Genomic DNA, 18,442 nt, shown 5'->3' on the forward strand with positions numbered 1-18,442 from the left:
AAATGAAAGACTTCATCAATAGGTATGAAAACCAAACCATTTTAGCCCCAAAAAATTGATAATGGCAAAAAATAAGGTCGATCGTTATTTAAGGTTGGTCAATGAGTCATGCAAATGATCATTGCTGCTGATGTCAAGTCTTTCAAAAAGCCCCATGTCTGACCATCAGTTTGTATTCCATCTGGGTAACTCAACTCTGGACATGTTGTTCCTCCTCTCTCTCTGCAATGCTTGAAGGCCCTAAATCTCAAACAAGAGGTCAGGACCATCTCAGTGGACAAATCATGGGAATTCGACATACTTTAGCATTCTGCTTTGCTTGCAAAGCTCCTTGCCTGGATTCTAGACTTTCCCCACTCATACAAAATGTTGCTATCAATGAAACCCTCTCCGTGTGGAGGCTGGAGTTCCCCATGGAAGTTTCTTGAGTCCAGTCTTGATCCTCAATTACATAAACAACCTCTCCGATGCTATGGAAAACGCTCTTTTCCTTTTTGCACACGACTCCACATTGTGTTGTACAGTACCCCATCCCCCTTCTTGGGAGACTGCAGCTGTGTCCCCCTCTGCTGATCTGCAATTTATTAGATGCTCATGTGATAAATGGAGCATGTCCTTCAATCCTGGAAAATCTCACTATCTCCCCCTGTCACTCCAGAGGATCGTCAAACTAACCCACCTATCTACTTCCATGGTCAGCCCCTGGAAAAGGTTCAGCCTCTTGAACTTCTAGGCCTCAAAATCAGCCATGACCTCTCCTGGGCCAACCAAACAGCAAAGCTATTTTCCAAATCCAGCCACAAATTGGGCATCCTCCATAGATCCAAGTCTTTCCTTGGAAAATCAGAGACTCTCACAGTCCACAAGGCCTTTGCCTACAATTCAATGCAGTACTGCTCTCCCATAAGTGCTGATGCCACAGCATCACATCTGTCTCTCCTGAATTCTGTTGAAGGTAAAGCTTTAAACATATTTCGAATCTCCCATGATGAGGCCAAAGCACAAATTCTGCTGGTTTTGCATCCAAGACAGATCAGTTCTGTCTGATTTTTAATGCCTCTTCTCCAATGTTACTCCCTCTGCTCTCTGTTCTCCAACCCTCCCTATAAAGTCCAGTATGTTCGCTTTCTTCTCGTAACCCTTTCCTCATTAAATTCCAAAAAACAGGCTGACTGCAAACCTCAACTCCTTTGTTCCTTACTTCTCCTGTCTATGGAACTGCCTATCATAGGCCGTTCTTTCACACTCTTCCCTCGAGGGCTTCAAGCAGGCAGTGCACCACCATCTTATGTCATTCCCCCTCCTGACCCATGATCTCTGTTACCTCCATTAACTCCTTTTAACCCAATACTTTCACTTGCTAGTTTCAGTGTTTTCTCTCCTCCTCAATCTCTCCTCTTCCTGTTCATTCATTCCCTTACTGGTTGTGCCTGGTAGTTACCCTGCTGCCCCACTATCAGTTCAGCCTTTATTTTTTTGCATACGTTGTCGAGACTCGTGTGAGAGCTAACACACAACGCACAGCAAGGGGGGCATGAGACAAGAGGGACGGGAGTGGGAAGGACAAAAGAGTGGGGAACAGAGACATTAGGAGATCTGTGGAAGAGAGAGGGATGGGGCAGGGAACATGGGGATTAGAAGATGGACATTACAGGGACTTTCAGGAAGGAAAGCAGGGAATTTGAAGGAGGTGGGCTTGGGTGGATTATCGGGGGTAGAAAAGATGGAGGATTTGGATGGGGGATGATAAGAGGTGGTGGTGAACAGCTGTTTTGACGGCCTGGAGGGAAGAATGGGATTGAATAGAGTGAGGGAGTTTATTCCAAAGGCGGGAAAAAAGAGGAATGAAAGAGTGAAGGTGAGCAGTGATTCGTGATTTACGGCCTTTTCTTGCTCTTCCATGAGCCTCATTCTCATAAAAATTAAGGAGAACAGCATGAAAAGAGGCATAAAATGGACAATAAAAGGAGAGACAGTAGATGGAGGTAAACAATACAAACATCCCATGAACTTCGAAAAAATTTAAAGAAGTACTCAAATATTCCCACAGCAGAAACAGAGATCAACATGAACAGTGTTTCATGGTAGAGCACAAATGTTAGCCTGTTGAGCATTGCATGATGGTGAACAAGCAGCCAAACATCACAACAGGCGACCAACGCATCACCCGTTGTGCAACTCAGAGGAAAGATTTATGATATAAAGTGCATAAAAACATTTATATGCACATATTTTAGCAATACCACATTTTTAATTAAAACAATAACTGTGCACATAATTTCAGCCATTAACATTTGTATTGGCTAATAATGGTTACATGGGTGAGAATTGGTATGTTTGTGGGTTGTCCTCCTTTTCAGCTTAACTTGACATTTCTCCTGACAATAGCAGTGCTGTGATGGAGATTCGTTTTGCAAAAAATGGTGAACTATGTGTCTGCAGATTGGTACGGAACATTAACTTGGTACACACGCTGGACTATGCTGTGAATTCAAAGAGAGCTAGCAACATGACAAGTGGAAATGTACCATTACATTCCAATATCTTGACATTCTGCCCAAGCATTGCATTATTGGGAGAGCCAAAAGGGCAATGCGTTTACTTTTTCAAAGCTTCTTGACAATACATTTCGCAGTATACACTGCAGATTCAAGGCACAGTGTGCCAAGATCAACTACAATATGTCAAAGGTATCACAATGTGCCAGCCATGACCTTGACACTTTTTCTTGATAAGAAGAGTGAGATTACGCTTAGGATTTGGAGAGATTGAGGCTGTGAAAGAAGTAATATCAACATATTGCTTCTCCCCCCAATCCCCAACCACCACCAATGTGCACGTGTTCGTGTGTCAGGGAGAATTTTCAACATTAGGACATAAGAACAAAAGACAAAATATACTTTGACATAAACTAAAATGCTTGCAAGGTTGACTTGAACAATTAATTAATTAACTTTTATTGGCCTTAATTGCATTATAGTTTTAATATTAATAAAATCCCACTTATATGAGAGTATTGTGATTTGTACACTGTACCTCAGTCAAATCACACATATATATGCAAGCTGTAATTGAACAATTAATTAATGACCTTCAATTGGTCATTTTCACATGATAGCTTTAATATTAATAAAATCAGACAAAATGCGAGTATGTATTGCGATTTGTACACAGTGCCTCAAATTACTCAGAGGTAGGACCGTAAGATTGGCTTTAACTTGATGATGCAACACATCGATCATTCACAATATTGGTTAATACTTTATCCTTCGGGGAATACACATCAGTGCTTTTAATTTATTTTACAATCGTAATTTGTTTGTTTTTCATGTTTGAGCAGTCTCGGGTTGACAAACTTGAGTTATGGGTTTTTAGCTGGCATGTTTAAGGGTCAGTTGTAGGTGTAGACCATAGATGAGAGCAAGAAGGTGAACAGCATTGAGCATCAGCAGTGTGGCTTAGTAAATACTTCATGAAGATTAATATTTTTGCATGGTAAAATAAAAATTCTCCCAAATAAAAACCTTGTTTTATGTACTGAGCACTTTGGAAAGGGTGTGGTTCATATAATGTGGGGTTGTTTTTTTATTTTAATATTTTGTAGGGTTGCTTGTGTGCAGGTATGCACATAGGATGGTTTCCCAATACACTACACTTTAAGATAAATAGCTTTAAGTTAATGTCTATGGCCCTGACAAAAAAGATAATCTCATCAATCACATTGTTATATCATCAGTGTATGAAAGCTTGCATCTAAATAAACATAATAAGAGTCAAATGCTCAGTATAAAACAAGAAGTCATGCTTGCAAAAATATTTCAGGTTTATCTCGACAAACAAAATAAATCACAGATTGTTACAATATGCTTGGTCCCCACCACCTTCATACACAAAATGACAGTCAGATTGCATTGCGTTTGGTAAAAATAAAAACAATAAAAATATTAACGAGACATAATTTGACGTCACGACGTCGACCGATATACCTCCACCCACATCAAGTCTTTGCTTACTCTAACTTTGATTTCAAACCTCAACCATTTGCCGTCAATATCTAATCTGTACATATGTATCATGGTACATGTACTTAGTTTAGTTCATATCCCATAGCCAATTGTATAACATTAACAAGAGTTTTAATGTGACCTTTGACCCTTGACCTTTTAGTAATCTATCGCAAATAACCTGTCATAGATGGATGCACTGACCGGAGGTTATACATACTTGTACCAAGTTTCAGCTGTTCTCAAGTATCACATTTTTACCTGAGATGACCTCTGACCTTTGACCTATTGATGCTGAAATTGAATCAGTTCATCTTTGTATCATAATACATACTTCTTCCAAGTCTGGTCAAAATCCCATCACTGGTTCACAAGTTAGCGTGGTCACAGAATTTTTACCTATTTTTACCTCTGACGTTTGACCTCTTGACCTCTTGACCCCATGATATTAGCAGTTCATCTTTACATCACCATACATACTTATACCAAGACTTACATTGATCTCTTCAACCGTTCTTAAGTTATCGAGGCAACAAAAGCCAATCACGGACACACGGACGAATGGACGGACAACCCAAAAACATCAGAGAACCTGAAAACATCCGAAAACGAAAACTTGGCCGCAAAGGCATGAACAAAATAATTAACTCTCTGCTCAAGGTAGTGTAAAAATGTAAGTACGAAGCAACAAAAATGCACTCACATTGTGAAACTAGTAATGAACCCATGACAAAATTTAAGGTTTGTTTCTTGATTTCCCATTTGACCTTCAATACTGTGATCTCCCCACTGCCCTCCCAAAATCTTTAAAACAATTCTCCACAACTTGGTGAAGGGATTTTAAAAGGAAGGGCAGAAGTGGGACAGTCAAAATCAAAAGGTAATATATTTGCTACCTGTAAAACAGGCACAAGTTATCTTTTTACACAAATATATATATATATATATATATATATATATATATATATATATATATATATATATATATATATATGTTGGCTATATCTATATTGGCCACAATAAAAGGCTATATCACCTGAGAGTTGTCAAAGGTGTGCTATAATCACTATCAGAGTAACAATCACCTGACGAAGGGCTAATGTTTGAAACATCAGCTTGACTTTACTTCCCATGGCGATTAGCACACGTTTGACAAAGTAGAGTGTCACCCTAAACGTATTACCTCTGCCACCGTAGGTGGACGAAGGTTATGTTGTCGTCCCTGTTTGTCTGTCTGCTGTTTGTCTGTGAGCAGGATATCTAAAAAGTTATGGATGGATTTTGACAAAACGTGGTGTAGACCTTGATGTGTGACAAAGCCAAATTGATTACATTTTGGTGAAGATCCGAATCCGTATCCTAGAATTTAAAAATTTTAAATGTTTCTTTGAAGATTCTTGACCACTGAGAGATGAGCCAAAAATCAATATACAGCATGATATCTCAGAGATGTGGACGAGATATGACAAAACTAATGAGGTGCCAGATGAGTTGGGTGGGTTGACAAGAACAAGCAGATTAGATTTTGGTTCAGGTCAGGATCCAGATCTGGCCTATCAGTGGATACAAAATGTAAACTTCAGCCTGGAGAAGGTACGTGCTCTATCGAGTGCCGTGCTCCATAAATAATGCAAATGCTCTGTTTAATTATTCTTCCAATAAAGACCGAACAATATTTATACAAATTTGATCTAACTTGTACAATTTGAAGATATATGTACAATTAAACTTATATTTCTATTAATAACCTGTTTGGATGGTGGAAGATCTAGAATAATGGAGAAGCAAGCAAGAACACCATATAAAACAACTGGACATTTTCAAGATCACAATAACAAGAATCATCATCTACATCTACTACGACTATGACTACTGCCCCAATTATTCGCACCTCCTTGTAGGGTCAGCAGGGGATCGATTTTAGCTTAATTCTCACGAACCAGCAAGCCAGACTTGACATTCAACTGAGGGTACAGGAATATGGAATTTGTTTAGGGTGCCAGCGAGCACGCCTACTCTTTACAAAAAAACACGATGGGAATTTAAATATCCACCAATGACCAGTTCTGGCAAATGGGTCATTCGGCTTAACATTCTTCTGATGGACGGCACACATACACTTTAAGCTCTGGCAGTGCCACATTGCATCACCGATCATGTGAAACATGAGAATGGTTCTTCACCATTGAGAGATATGACCCAAAAAAAACCATATATATCAAAATATTTCCAAACGTTATGGATGTGTTATGACAAAACTAAGTGGACAAATTACACTGATAGCTGGGTCAAGATTCAAACATTGGCTTGACATCTCAAAAGTGAGTGTGCATACCTCATGGCTATCCTGCCAGACAGAAGATCTGAAAATAAATATTTCAGCTGAAGGTCCGTGATAACAAGACTTACAACAAATGAAAAATATGTTTTCAACAATCCACCTCCATACTTATGCAATCTTAGATATAGCTTTTTGAAAACAATTTGGCATCAAAAGTCAAAGCATATAAGTGATAACTACACTAGAAGCTTAATGTTGGATTATGCCTGGTGTTGGCTTAATAGTTAGGGTGGCGGGCTTTGGATCCTTGGGTCCTGAGTTCAAATCCCGCTCACCTGTTGAATTAATACCAGGTGGGGTTAACTCGGCCTGTCATCCTTCCAAGGTCAGCAAAATGAGTGCCAGCATGCTGGTATACTGTGTCGGAGTGACGACCCATCCAGGATTGTGCCCAATAGCCAAGGAGACTGCGTAAGCAGCACCAATGCTCTGCACAGAGAATGGTCCCTATCTCCTCCTCCTCCTACACTAGAAGGCAAACCAACTTTCGACTCATGTGGGATACCAAATGTACCAGCCTTCAGATAATGAAGAGCAGAATGGAAGGATTGATGTACTGTATTCATTCTCAAGCGAATCCACAATTTCTTGAGAAGAGAAATGTAACGTGAGAATAATAAAGACACACACACACACACACACACACACACACACACACACACACACACACACACACACACACACACACACACACACACACACACACACACACACACACACACACACACACACACACACACACACACACACACACACACACACACACACACACACACACTAAAATAAAACAAACAAACACGCACATAGACACATTCTCAATTGCCAAGGACTGAGCAATAACTGGCTGTATGTTCTTTATCACTACTCTGTACATCTGCTCGAAGATTTTCCTATTCCTGTTAAGATACACCGAGGAACGATTCCAAAATAAATTGTCGTGATGCATTCTTACCTCAACATCCAAAAACTATACGAGTTGTTAGCGAATTCACATTGGACTGAGATTCAACTCTGACTTCATCCTGTTGGTTGCTTCATTGCTAAGACATAAGGGAAATAATTTATATTTTTTTCAGGGTGCCAGCAATAACTGACATCCTCTTCAGGAAAGACACCGTGGGATCTTTAACATCCAATAATGAATGCTAGCAGATAGGACACCCAGTTTTACAGCACACACACTGATATATTCCCCTGCATGCGAAACACCAGCATTGCAGCTTAAAGCAGGGTCAAGGTATGAACCCAGGCTAAATAGGTCAAAGGCTAGTGCACATACCTCTTTAGGCTATCCTGCAAACTACTGCACTAGTAAAACCCAAACAACTGAGAAAAACAAAAAAAGTTGGAGATAAAGTCTTCAAACTAGAACAGTACTTGGTGGAGCGCATACCTCCACCAGGTTGAACAGTTTACATTTTGTATTCCAATGATCGGCCAGATATGCTTCAGGACATTAACCAAAATCGAATTGGCTTGTTCTTGTCACCTATGATACTCATCCACCTAGTTTTGTCATAACTTCTGCAACTTTTTGAAATATCATGCTCTTTCATTTTTGGCCCCATCTCTCAATGGTGAAGAATCATAAAAAAAATTATATTATCCGATTCGGGATCTGGATCTTCGGCAAAATCGAATCAATTGGTCCTTGTCATGCACCCACCAGTCCACCAAGTTTCGTCCAAATCAGTCCACAACATTTTGAGATATCCTGCTGTATATCGTTTTGGCCCTATCGCTCAATGGTGAAGAATCATTTTTTAAAATGAAAATATTCTCGTATCGGGATCTGGATCTTCACCAAAATCGAACCAATTGGTCCTTGTGACAATACCAAAACTGTACACCAAGATTCATCTGAATCCATCCATAATATTTTGAGATATCCTGCTATGTATCGTATTTGGGCCCATCGCTCAATGAATGGTGAAGGAAAATTTAAAAAAAATTAAAAAATTCTCGTATATGGATCTGGATCTTCATCAAAATTGAATTTATTCGTCCTTGTCATACACCCAACCTGGACAACAAGTTTCTAATGAATCCGTACATAATGTTTTGAGATATCCTGCTCACAAACACACAGACAAATAGGGGTGAAACAACCTCAGTCCAACTTCGGTGGCAGAGGTTAAAAAACACCAAAAACGAGAACATTCAAAAGTGAAACACATTCTTACAATTCTGTTGCAGTTAGCTTAAAGCAAGCAAGGGAGAGGCTCTCAGTTGTAGAAGGATGCAGATGTTTGCAATGTGATAAGAGATCCTGTGCACAGCTCTGAAAATGCCAAGTGTCATTCAAATGAAGGACACAATTGCGACTTTCCACAACGACTTTGGAAAAGTTACACTTGGCATTGATTGAGGTAAGCTTAAATTTACACCTGTGAGAAGCAAATCACTTTCTTGATTGTGAATTTTAGAAAATTCATTTCTGAGCAACCAACCTCAAGCAGAAGTTTCCAATATCGTGATCTGTTACATCATACGTACATGACCAATGGTCATGGTTCATAAGAATTCACATGCAAATGTGAACATGAAGATAAGGCTTCGAGATGTTTGGAGATGATTTGCGTCCCATTGGATAACTACAAGATGTCATTCCTGGAAGTAAATTTGCAAATTTCTCAAGCGATTGTCTGAGTAATTGCAGATGAGTTGATACTTCGATTTAAAATAGGCCTATGGTACGAAGGTCAGCAAAAAATAAGTGCAAATTAAGAGAATGGACAAATGAGGCAGCTCTGCAGCTGCCTGTGCATTGGTGAAAGTGATTCATCTAAAAGCCAATATCTGAAGCAAAAGATGCCTTGCAAGCTCTTTCCACATCTATATGTTATCAGAGAATGTGGGATTGAATGGCAGGCCATCAAATGGATGGCATGGAGCTGGAGGGAGGATGGCGCTAGTGTCATGCTTGCATATTGAAAATGTGTGTACGTGACATTGGGCCTCTGCATTCTCTCCTGGATTCACAGATTATGCGGGATGGTAGACTGTAAGGTCTTCTTTGAGACAGAACTCCTGGTGGCAGCATAAAATGCTTTTTTTCATGTTGAAAGAGAAGGAAACTGCATAAGCAGACTATACTCGCATGCTTAAAAATTCCTTGTGCTGCCACGTACACAATCGGTGAAGCACTCAACTGCAAAGCAGTGCAGATGGGTTTGGATAATTTATTTCTCTCTCTCTCTCACTCAAACACACACACACACACACACACACACACACACACACACACACACACACACACACACACACACACACACACACACACACACACACACACACACACACACACACACACACACACACACACCAGAAAGTAATGAGAAATAAAAACAGCCTCACAACAGGCCTGGTATCACAGCCCGACTGACTCAAAGCGGCACAAAACATTCACAGACTCGTCCGTGAAAGTTGGGTTCTCATTGCGGGCCAAGCACGTTTGACATTGCACTGCAATCTCGTGAACTTTTTGCAGATAAATCCGTAGAAAGCTGCACGTAAACGGCACCTCGGGTATAAACGTACCCAGTGATAAAGATTCATAAGAGCAATGTTAAAGATGAAGTGAAGGCAACACGACATTAGAAGACACAGAGAGGCAGGTAAGGAATATCGAGACTGAGACAGAAAACAAACGTACAAGAATGACATAATTCAGGACAGTGGATCGAAGAAGGTGATGAACAAAAGCAGAATCAGACAGAGGCAAGAATATGACAATAAGTGCAAGGAATGTGAAAGAGACGAGGACATGAGCGATAGCAAAGGACAAGGATGCTCCCCTCACGCGGTAAGCGATGCATTGAGCACCCGCATTTTGCGGAAAGAGAGAGAGAGAGAGAGCGAGAGGGATAAAAGAGAAGGCGCCCCGCCCGGCCGCTCCACTCAACTCTTTCGAGCCAGCGCTCCTCCAGCCAAAGCGCCGCGAACACGGACGCGGCGTCCATACCCCTCCCGGCGTGCTGCCCACGAGCCGTGTCCCGGGCCCGTTGCACGCTCAGCTCCCCGCGTGCGGACGCCGCTCGCCGCTCACCTTAGACAGCGCCGCCCTGCCGGCCATGGCGAGAGAGCCCCCTGCGGCCCGCACGCTGCACCCCGCAGCGGGGTTCAGCCCTGGGCGGCCGGCGCAGCGCGCTGCAGACGGCTGAGCCGGCGCGGAGCCGCCCGGGAGAACAAAGCGTCGGGAAAGGGAACTCGGGCCGCGCCACCCGTTACACGCGCCATGGCAACGGCGCCGGCCGGCGGGAACGGAGGGCGTCGACGGAGAGGACCGTCAACGTAATCGGGGTGGGGACGTGGGGGTGCAGGAGGGGGTTGATGTGGGTTGAGTGAAGGTGATGCAGAAATGACAGCAGGTGGTGAAAGGGGTGACGATGAGAAGAGGAAAGTGGTGGTAGGAAAATAAGGGACAGGTTGAGAATGAATTACAAGAGTTGGGACTTGTGAGACGAGCCCAGGACGAATGAATATGAGAGGTTAATTTGAATGGAATTCAGGATGAGAAAATGAAAATATAAATGAGGAAGGCCGAATGGAGAAAAATAAATAAATTTGCAAGACAGAGAATGGAAGGGGAATGATGAGAGAAAAAAATTCTGGTGGAAGGATTAGGCAAACGGGGGAAAAAAAAAATCTGTCAATACTAAGATAGGTATGTGGATGAGGGATAGGATAAGAATGGCGATGCAATGTGGACAGTGGACGCTGCTCCAGGACTCGCCGGCCCCGCACTCTGCACTCACTGTGCTTCTCTCCCCCCTCCAACCATCCACGCAGCACTTCTCATACCTCGCATGATGCAGAGCCCCATCCAACACCTCCTGCTGCTTTTACCTTTCACTGCAGCATGAACAATCACCGGCGGCGCCACAAAAAGAGGAGCGGCCGCACCATAGGTTCGAGCACAGTTTTCAGTTGCGCAAACCCGGCTGGGAAGAGAGCCGAGAGTTTTATTCGGTCGGAGACAGCGGGCCCGACCAAACACAACCTCGAGCCTCAGCCGCTGCCTTGTGGATCAACTTTGGAGCAAGTGAGAGCCGTTTCATGTTTCCATGAATAACAAACTACCCGAGACAGCCAGTCCATTTTGCCTCTCGGCAGAACGTAATGACCACTATTATACACATCTTTCATCTCAGGAAAAGGAATAAAAATCCTTTGCATTGGCAAAAAGATAATTCAATGGATAAATTGGTTAATATTCCTATTAACCCTTTAAACCACCTTAATATAAGATGGGCAGAAAAACAAAACGCCAACAGCTTCTTCTTTTCGTGTGTGTGTGTGTGTGTGTGTGTGTGTGTGTGTGTGTGTGTGTGTGTGTGTGTGTGTGTGTGTGTGTGTGTGTGTGTGTGTGTGTGTGTGTGTGTGTGTGTGTGTGTGTGTGTGTGTGTGTGTGTGTGTGTGTGTGTGTGTTTCCTTTATAACTCCAAAACTATAAAACCCAGCAGCCTGAAACTTTGCATGCACACTAAGAAAACTCCAAGGAAGTGCACGAGTGAAAATTGGGTGTTTGGGTTAATTAAAACATCCCTTTTGAAGATAATTAACGGCCTTATTTAATTATATCCTTCATCAGGCGATCCTCGGCCACCTCGCTGTCTGGGGTGTCAACGAGCTTTCTGAGTAACCTCGCTGGGGTCTGAAGCCGCCATGTTTCTTGGCCTGCTCAACCATGCCTTGACTTGGAACAGGCCACAACTATTTATTTACGATAAAGTTGTTGGTTTCACTTTTCTCACTCATATTATTGAATGCCTGTTCATCGTAGCTATGAATTGCAGGGTACATTGCAATGCTTATAAACATCCAGAGACGTCAGCGTCGATGGCTTGACATTTCGGGTGTCTCTGGGAGGTGTATGTTTAACGTGTTTGCTAATCGCTTGCCAAACTAGCCTTTCTTTACCATTTTGTTGGAGTGCTTGCTTGAGTGCTTAAGCCACTTGGCGAGCACTCAACAAGCTGCTTGGTTGTTCGTTTCGGCAAAGTATCTGTGCTTTCAAGGGAACATCAATTAAACAGACGTGCGTTTCCCTCTGTGTTGGGCCCTGCGGTTTGGTGTCTCGGGAGGTGTATCATCCGCTGAAAATGTGCAATTTTATTTTCACAGGATATCGCCTTGTTTAACCTTTTGTGCGATCTCCTAATGTAATCCACCCCTCACTTCAACATCGATACAAGTGATATATAAAAAACAAGAAGGTTTACCCGACCACGTGTTTGCCCTGATCTGGTTGTGAATGCAGAGCACAGAGATCTACATTTTGTGTTCTGTGCCTTGATATATTTTTTTATTGAATTTTGCGAATTTTCAACTTGAATTCCTTTTTTCAAAGAACTCTGTTTACAGGGAAATCTTTGTGTTTGTCGTTTTTCTGTATTTTATGTGTGTGTACATTTGTGAACTGTATTACCATAATGGAAGTGTGTGTGTGTGGAGTAGGCAGAAAGAATATGTTGAGCTTTATGAAAAACACACACACACACACACACACACACACACACACACACACACACACACACACACACACACACACACACACACACACACACACACACACACACACACACACACACACACACACACACACGGCCGATATCAGCAATTTTTCTGGAATCAGCAGGTTGGAGTTAGTGTGATTACCAATTACAGTACTTAATGTATACAACACAGAAATCTTGAGTAGCTTTCACCGAAAAACAACGTTGCATGTATATAGAGGTTTCAGGGATATGCTCACAAATATTATTCTTTATAAACAGCTGCATGTGACGGGTGGAAAAAAAATATTTGGCTCAGTAATTTAGAAAACACGTTAATATCTGCAAATAGTTCTGAAATTGGGTGTTATTTCACAACAACTCGCTCAGGGTGATGGAGCACGAACCACTCGCCAAGGGTGACAGAGCACAAACCACTCGCGCTGAATGATGCGGCGTTGCAAAAGCATCTGCAGAGAGTGACATTGCATGTATATAGATGTTTCAGGGATATGTTCACAAACATTATTCTTTATAAACAGCTGCATGTGACGGGTGGCAAAAAAATTTGGCTCGGTAATTTAGAAATCACGTTAATATCTGCACACAGTTCTGAAATTGGGTGTTATTTCACAACTCGCTCAGGGTGATGGAGCACGGACAACTTGCCAAGGGTGACTGAGCAGAATCACTCTTTCAGGGTGACGGAGCACGAACCACTCGCTCTGAATGATGCGGTGCAGCAAAAGCGTCTGCAGAGAGTGAACGGTTCATTCAGGATGACATAGCGCGGTACCACTGTCAACAATGTGTGCTTGGCAAATGGCTTAAGCACTCATGCAAGTGCTCCAATTAAATGGTTAACAAGGAACAGTTGGTCAGAGGCTGTCACTGCATACCATAAAGGATATCTTTAACTTTAAAGCTCGTCTTCACCACGCACGCAGCAGTTGTTGAAATAAAATGAATTTGTTCAAAAAAATGACTTTATCCACAAAAGAGTTGCTGCTTAATGCAGAACAACCCTGGAATTTTCACAAAGTTCAATCACCTGTGAAATAAACATATCAAAAAATCTGCCATTTTGCCTGCTCGTCTGAGCACGTGTCACGTGGAACATCGGCTTGGGTTCCGTGCAAACATTATAACTTTTTGTGAAATGTCCATTTTTCACTAGATTTGCTTTGTTTCCCTGTGGAGCACCTTGCGAAACCTCTGAAAATATAAACACAGATCTGGCAAACGCTATGGATAGGCAGTTCCTCTGATGTGATAGAGCGTGAGGACTAGCAGTGAATCCATTAAATCATGCATCTCAATGAAGCTGGTAAATTTTGTTACATTCCTAAATTTTTTGTTTACTCAATATAATTCTCCAAACAGGAGAAAAAGAAAAGTTTAATGCTTTGGAAATTTCACATTTTCTTATGTATGTATGGAGTAGGGAAAATAGCCTTGCTTGCTTAAAGTAAATAGGTATATTGGCTTAGTTATCAGACTCGTTGTTTCTTTAAATTATCAGATTTCACAACAGATTTCGACACTTAGTTATTCCAGACGACAGCCAATCCTAAAAAGTGAAATAATATTTTCATGATTTACTTTAATTAGTCCGTGAGAGTATATCGCAGAAAAAAGTCATATATATATATATATATATATATATATATATATATATATATATATATATATATATATATATATATATATATATATATATATATATATATATATATATATATATATATATATCCTGGTGTTGGCGCAGTGGTTAGGGCAGTGGCTTGGGATCCAAATGGTCCTGAGTTCAAGCCCCGTTGGGCCACTGAATTAATACACCAGGGGGTTAATTCAGCCTGTCATCCTTCCGAGGTCGGCAAAATGAGTACCATTGTACTGGGCCGGTGTATACCCCGGTTAAAATAGGTGTACCATATCCCTGTGTCGTAAGAGGCGACCAGGGTTGCGTCAGGAAGGGCATCCGGCGTAAAACATGTGCCAAATCACTATGCGGATCATACGGATGATCCGCTGTGGCGACCCCGAAAGGGAGCAGCCGAAAGAAGAAGAAGAAATATATATATATATATATATATATATATATATATATATATATATATATATATATATATATATACATATATGTATATGCATATCCCTGTGTCGTAATAGGCGACCAGGGTTGCGTCAGGAGGGGCATCCGGCGTAAAACATCGGTCCAAGCTCCTAATTTGAAAACTTATTGTACTTACAAAAGCGATGTACACAACGATTCATAGCTATGATGAACAGGCATTTGGTAAGAGTGAGGAAAGTGACAAATAAAGTTTATAGTTAAGAAATCGTTGTGGCCTGTTCCAAGTCAAAGTAAGGTTGAGCAGGCCAAAAACACATGATGGCTTCAGACCCCAGCGAGGTTACCCAGGAAACGCCTGAAGACCCCAGCCAGTGAGGTGGCAGAGGATTGCTTGATGAAGGATATAATTAAATAAGGCCGTTAATTATCTTCAAAAAGGGTGTTTTAATTAACCCAAACACCCAATTTTCACTCCTGCACTTCCTTGGAGTATTCTTAGTATGCATGCAAGGTTTCAGGTTGCTAGGTTTTATGGTTTTGGAGTTATGGAAGAGACACACACACTGACACACACACTGACACACACACACACACACACACATTGCCTTTTATTCGTATAGATAGGTTATTCATAAAAAGGCGACCATGTGGTGCCATGGGGGTAGCCACCTCAGGGCACACAGTTATATTGATGGGGTGAGGTTTTGTTCAGTCAGACAGGCATGTTTTGACCTGCCTGTTAAGAGTGGGGGCAAGTGGATGGACAATGACATGACCTCAAGAGTTGGAAGGATTCACCTCACCTCTCCTAATCCCTCAGTCAATGTTGCCTTCAAGGATGATCAGCTGTGGTGCGGCTGGAGAACATCAGCCCAACTGCTGACCCGACCCATGGACCGAGTGTGTATGGTACCCATGAGGACAAGAGGCTGCCATCTTCTTTAGACATGGGGTTTCTCTTTTGTCTTCTTTATTCTTTTCACACGTTTTTATTATCCCCCGCCAGTTCCCACTGATCGTCTTGCCATTGGCTGTAGTGGGGAGGTTAAGTTTTAAGATGTATTTGTTTTATGTTCATTTTGTATTGAGGTTCCGGTGGCTTTTTACTTCCTGTGATAAATGCTTTATTATTGTTAATATCATCAAAATAATTTTTAATAAATTATTGTTAATTTGTGAGTCTGGTTCTTGTTCTGTAGTCTTCGTGGGAAAGGTAACATAGAAGATATTTGGTTCAGGTGAACGAGGAGAACACACGATATTTCACTCACTTATTTAAAGTAACCAATAAGACTGCTTGGTTGTATCTTGAGGCAAAAATGCCCAGTGCGACTGTGGTCTATTAAGGCCCTGGCACATTACAAAATTGGTATCAGTAGTGTGGGACTTGAACCATCTCTCAGGGAGCAATTTGATCTATAAATTCTGTGCTGAACTGAAATCTTAAGTTGAATTTATAAACTCCAAACATTGGTACCAGGAGTGTATAATTCGAACTCTCCAGGCCATGGGTTGGTTGTTTTGTCTTATTGGGTTTAAAAGATCATTATTCTGGGAATTTTAAAATTCACAATTATAATAAATTCAAATGTAATAACGAGGAATGGCATCTGACAGGCCATTCATTTACAAATATTTCAGAGTACTGAGCAAGTAGATGTGTATTTGGAACAGCCGTGTACAAATTATGTACACAAGTATTCCTAATTTTAAAAAGTTTATAAAATTATTAGATTTAGATGGCAGAGGAGAAGGACACCCCTCCCCCCCACCCCCCCACTCAGTGGGTGAGAAGGAACAGGAGGCTGTGTCACCTGTGCCTCAGGGGAAGCAGCGGCCTCACTTAACATCATGGTTATGCTCCAAGAGATGACCAAACAAAAAGCAAGCCAGGATGATCTGTTTGGCAGGATAGAGAGGAGCCAGGCCCATTTGAAGTCGGAGATGATGGCAAAACAAAGAGCTAGCCAGGCTGAGTTGACTAATATGCTGGAGGCTAAGATGGAGGTCAGTGCTAATAAAATGGAGGAAAGCGAAGCCAAAATGGTGACAGATATGGACAGGTGGGCAGAGGAAATGAAGGGTGGCCAAATTGAATCCCAGGCTGAGCCTGCAGCTAAAGGCTTGTGCAGTATTTTGAAGGAGGCTCAATACCAAAAATGGACACTGCTGGGGCTGAGTCTGACATCTTGGTAGGGAGGTGTCCCCATGTAGAGAAATAATCTGGTACGACCCATGAGATGGTCATCACACCCACCCATGTGACAAAGGATGAGTGGACAGAGGAGCCAACAAAGATGCAGCAGTAGGCTCAGGAGAAACGGAAGGACGAGGGTCAATGTCAGTAGGGTCAGGGTCAACAATGGCAGGCTCAGGGTCGACAGCGGTAGGGTCAAGGTTGATGGTGGTAAAAGAGGGGATGGAGAAGGCTCTGCTGCATCTGACGATGGTGCAACTGGCAGTGGTATGGCTGAGTATGGTGCAGCAAAGAATGGTGCAGCCAGGGATGGTGCAGCCCAGAATGGGATATTTGGAAATGGCGTGACTAAGGTTGGCACGGCCAGAAATGCTACAGCTAAGAATGCTGAAATGAAGGTTGATACAGCCATCTGCGGTACAGCCAGCTGTGGTGTGACCGGGAACGAAAGAGTGGGAAGTCACCCCATTGGAGGGAAGACGAAACCTGAGGTACAGAGCCTACGGAGGTAAGAGTGGAGCTGGCAGAGAGAGCAGTCGAGCCAGCGGAGATAGTAGTGGAACCAGCAGAGCCAGCGAGGGTGGAGTTAGAACCCATAGAGGCAGACTTAGAGCCTGCGGAGGTGGTATTAGAATCCATGGAGGTGGTGTTAGAGCCCATGAAGGTGAAGTTAGTCCACGGAGTTGTTGTTAAAGCCCATGGACATGGTGTCAGAGCCCACAGAGGAAGCCTGAAGAGTGTAGACATATGAGTTAGAGACAGAGTGGTGGTGAGGATGATGTAGGTTACTATACAAAGGGACAGCGAGGCCTAAAGAGTAGATAGTAACGACGGAAGGCATAATAGTCAGGTCAGGTATGGGAGCATGTGCCAGAACAGCACGTCGCTGCGTCCACTTTCCGCCGGTACTCCAGAGGCCTCCGTCTGGCCACCCCCCAGGCAGATGCCAGGCCCATCCCCATCTCCTTGAGATGATGGTCAACCTGTTGCAACCATGAGGCACGTGGTCGACCCACTGGCCTCCTCCACTCATGAGACTCCCTCGCTGAGAGAATCTGGTGGGCAGGATCAGAGTCAGGAAAACGAGCCACATGTCCATACAGCCGCAACTGACGCTCACGGACTATGCAGGTAACAAATCTCATCCGAGTCTCTCTCAGCAACCGCTCATTGGACACAAAATCTGACCAGCGATAGCCAAGGATTCTCCGAAGAGACCTGGTACCAAAGGAATTAAGTCTCCGTCTCAGATCCTTGGTCAGAGTCCAAGTCTCGCACCCATAGAGCAAGACTGGAAGCACCAAGGACCTGAAGACTCGGACTTTC

The 18,442-nt window shown here is 42.5% G+C and overlaps 1 protein-coding gene across 9 annotated transcripts in view; it reads right to left on the reverse strand.

Annotated features, from left to right (window-relative positions):
- LOC147016753 (tight junction protein ZO-1-like) overlaps nucleotides 1-18,442 on the reverse strand; it is a 657,688-nt gene that overhangs the window by 409,869 nt on the left and 229,377 nt on the right. The window contains exon 1 of one of the 9 annotated variants that reach the window (XM_085845722.1): nucleotides 10,394-11,396. The exons of the other annotated variants lie outside the window; for them this stretch is intronic. Within the exon in view, the coding sequence (XP_085701848.1) occupies nucleotides 10,394-10,420 (27 nt within the window). The 5' untranslated portion in view covers nucleotides 10,421-11,396. Of the gene's footprint in view, nucleotides 1-10,393; nucleotides 11,397-18,442 lie in introns of those variants that run through there. 9 annotated transcript variants of the gene reach the window in all.

This window comes from Eptatretus burgeri, chromosome 11, assembly GCF_056783735.1.
Source record: "Eptatretus burgeri isolate ZD-2024b chromosome 11, Ebu_testis_v1, whole genome shotgun sequence".
NCBI classification, from domain to species: Eukaryota; Metazoa; Chordata; class Myxini; order Myxiniformes; family Myxinidae; genus Eptatretus; species Eptatretus burgeri.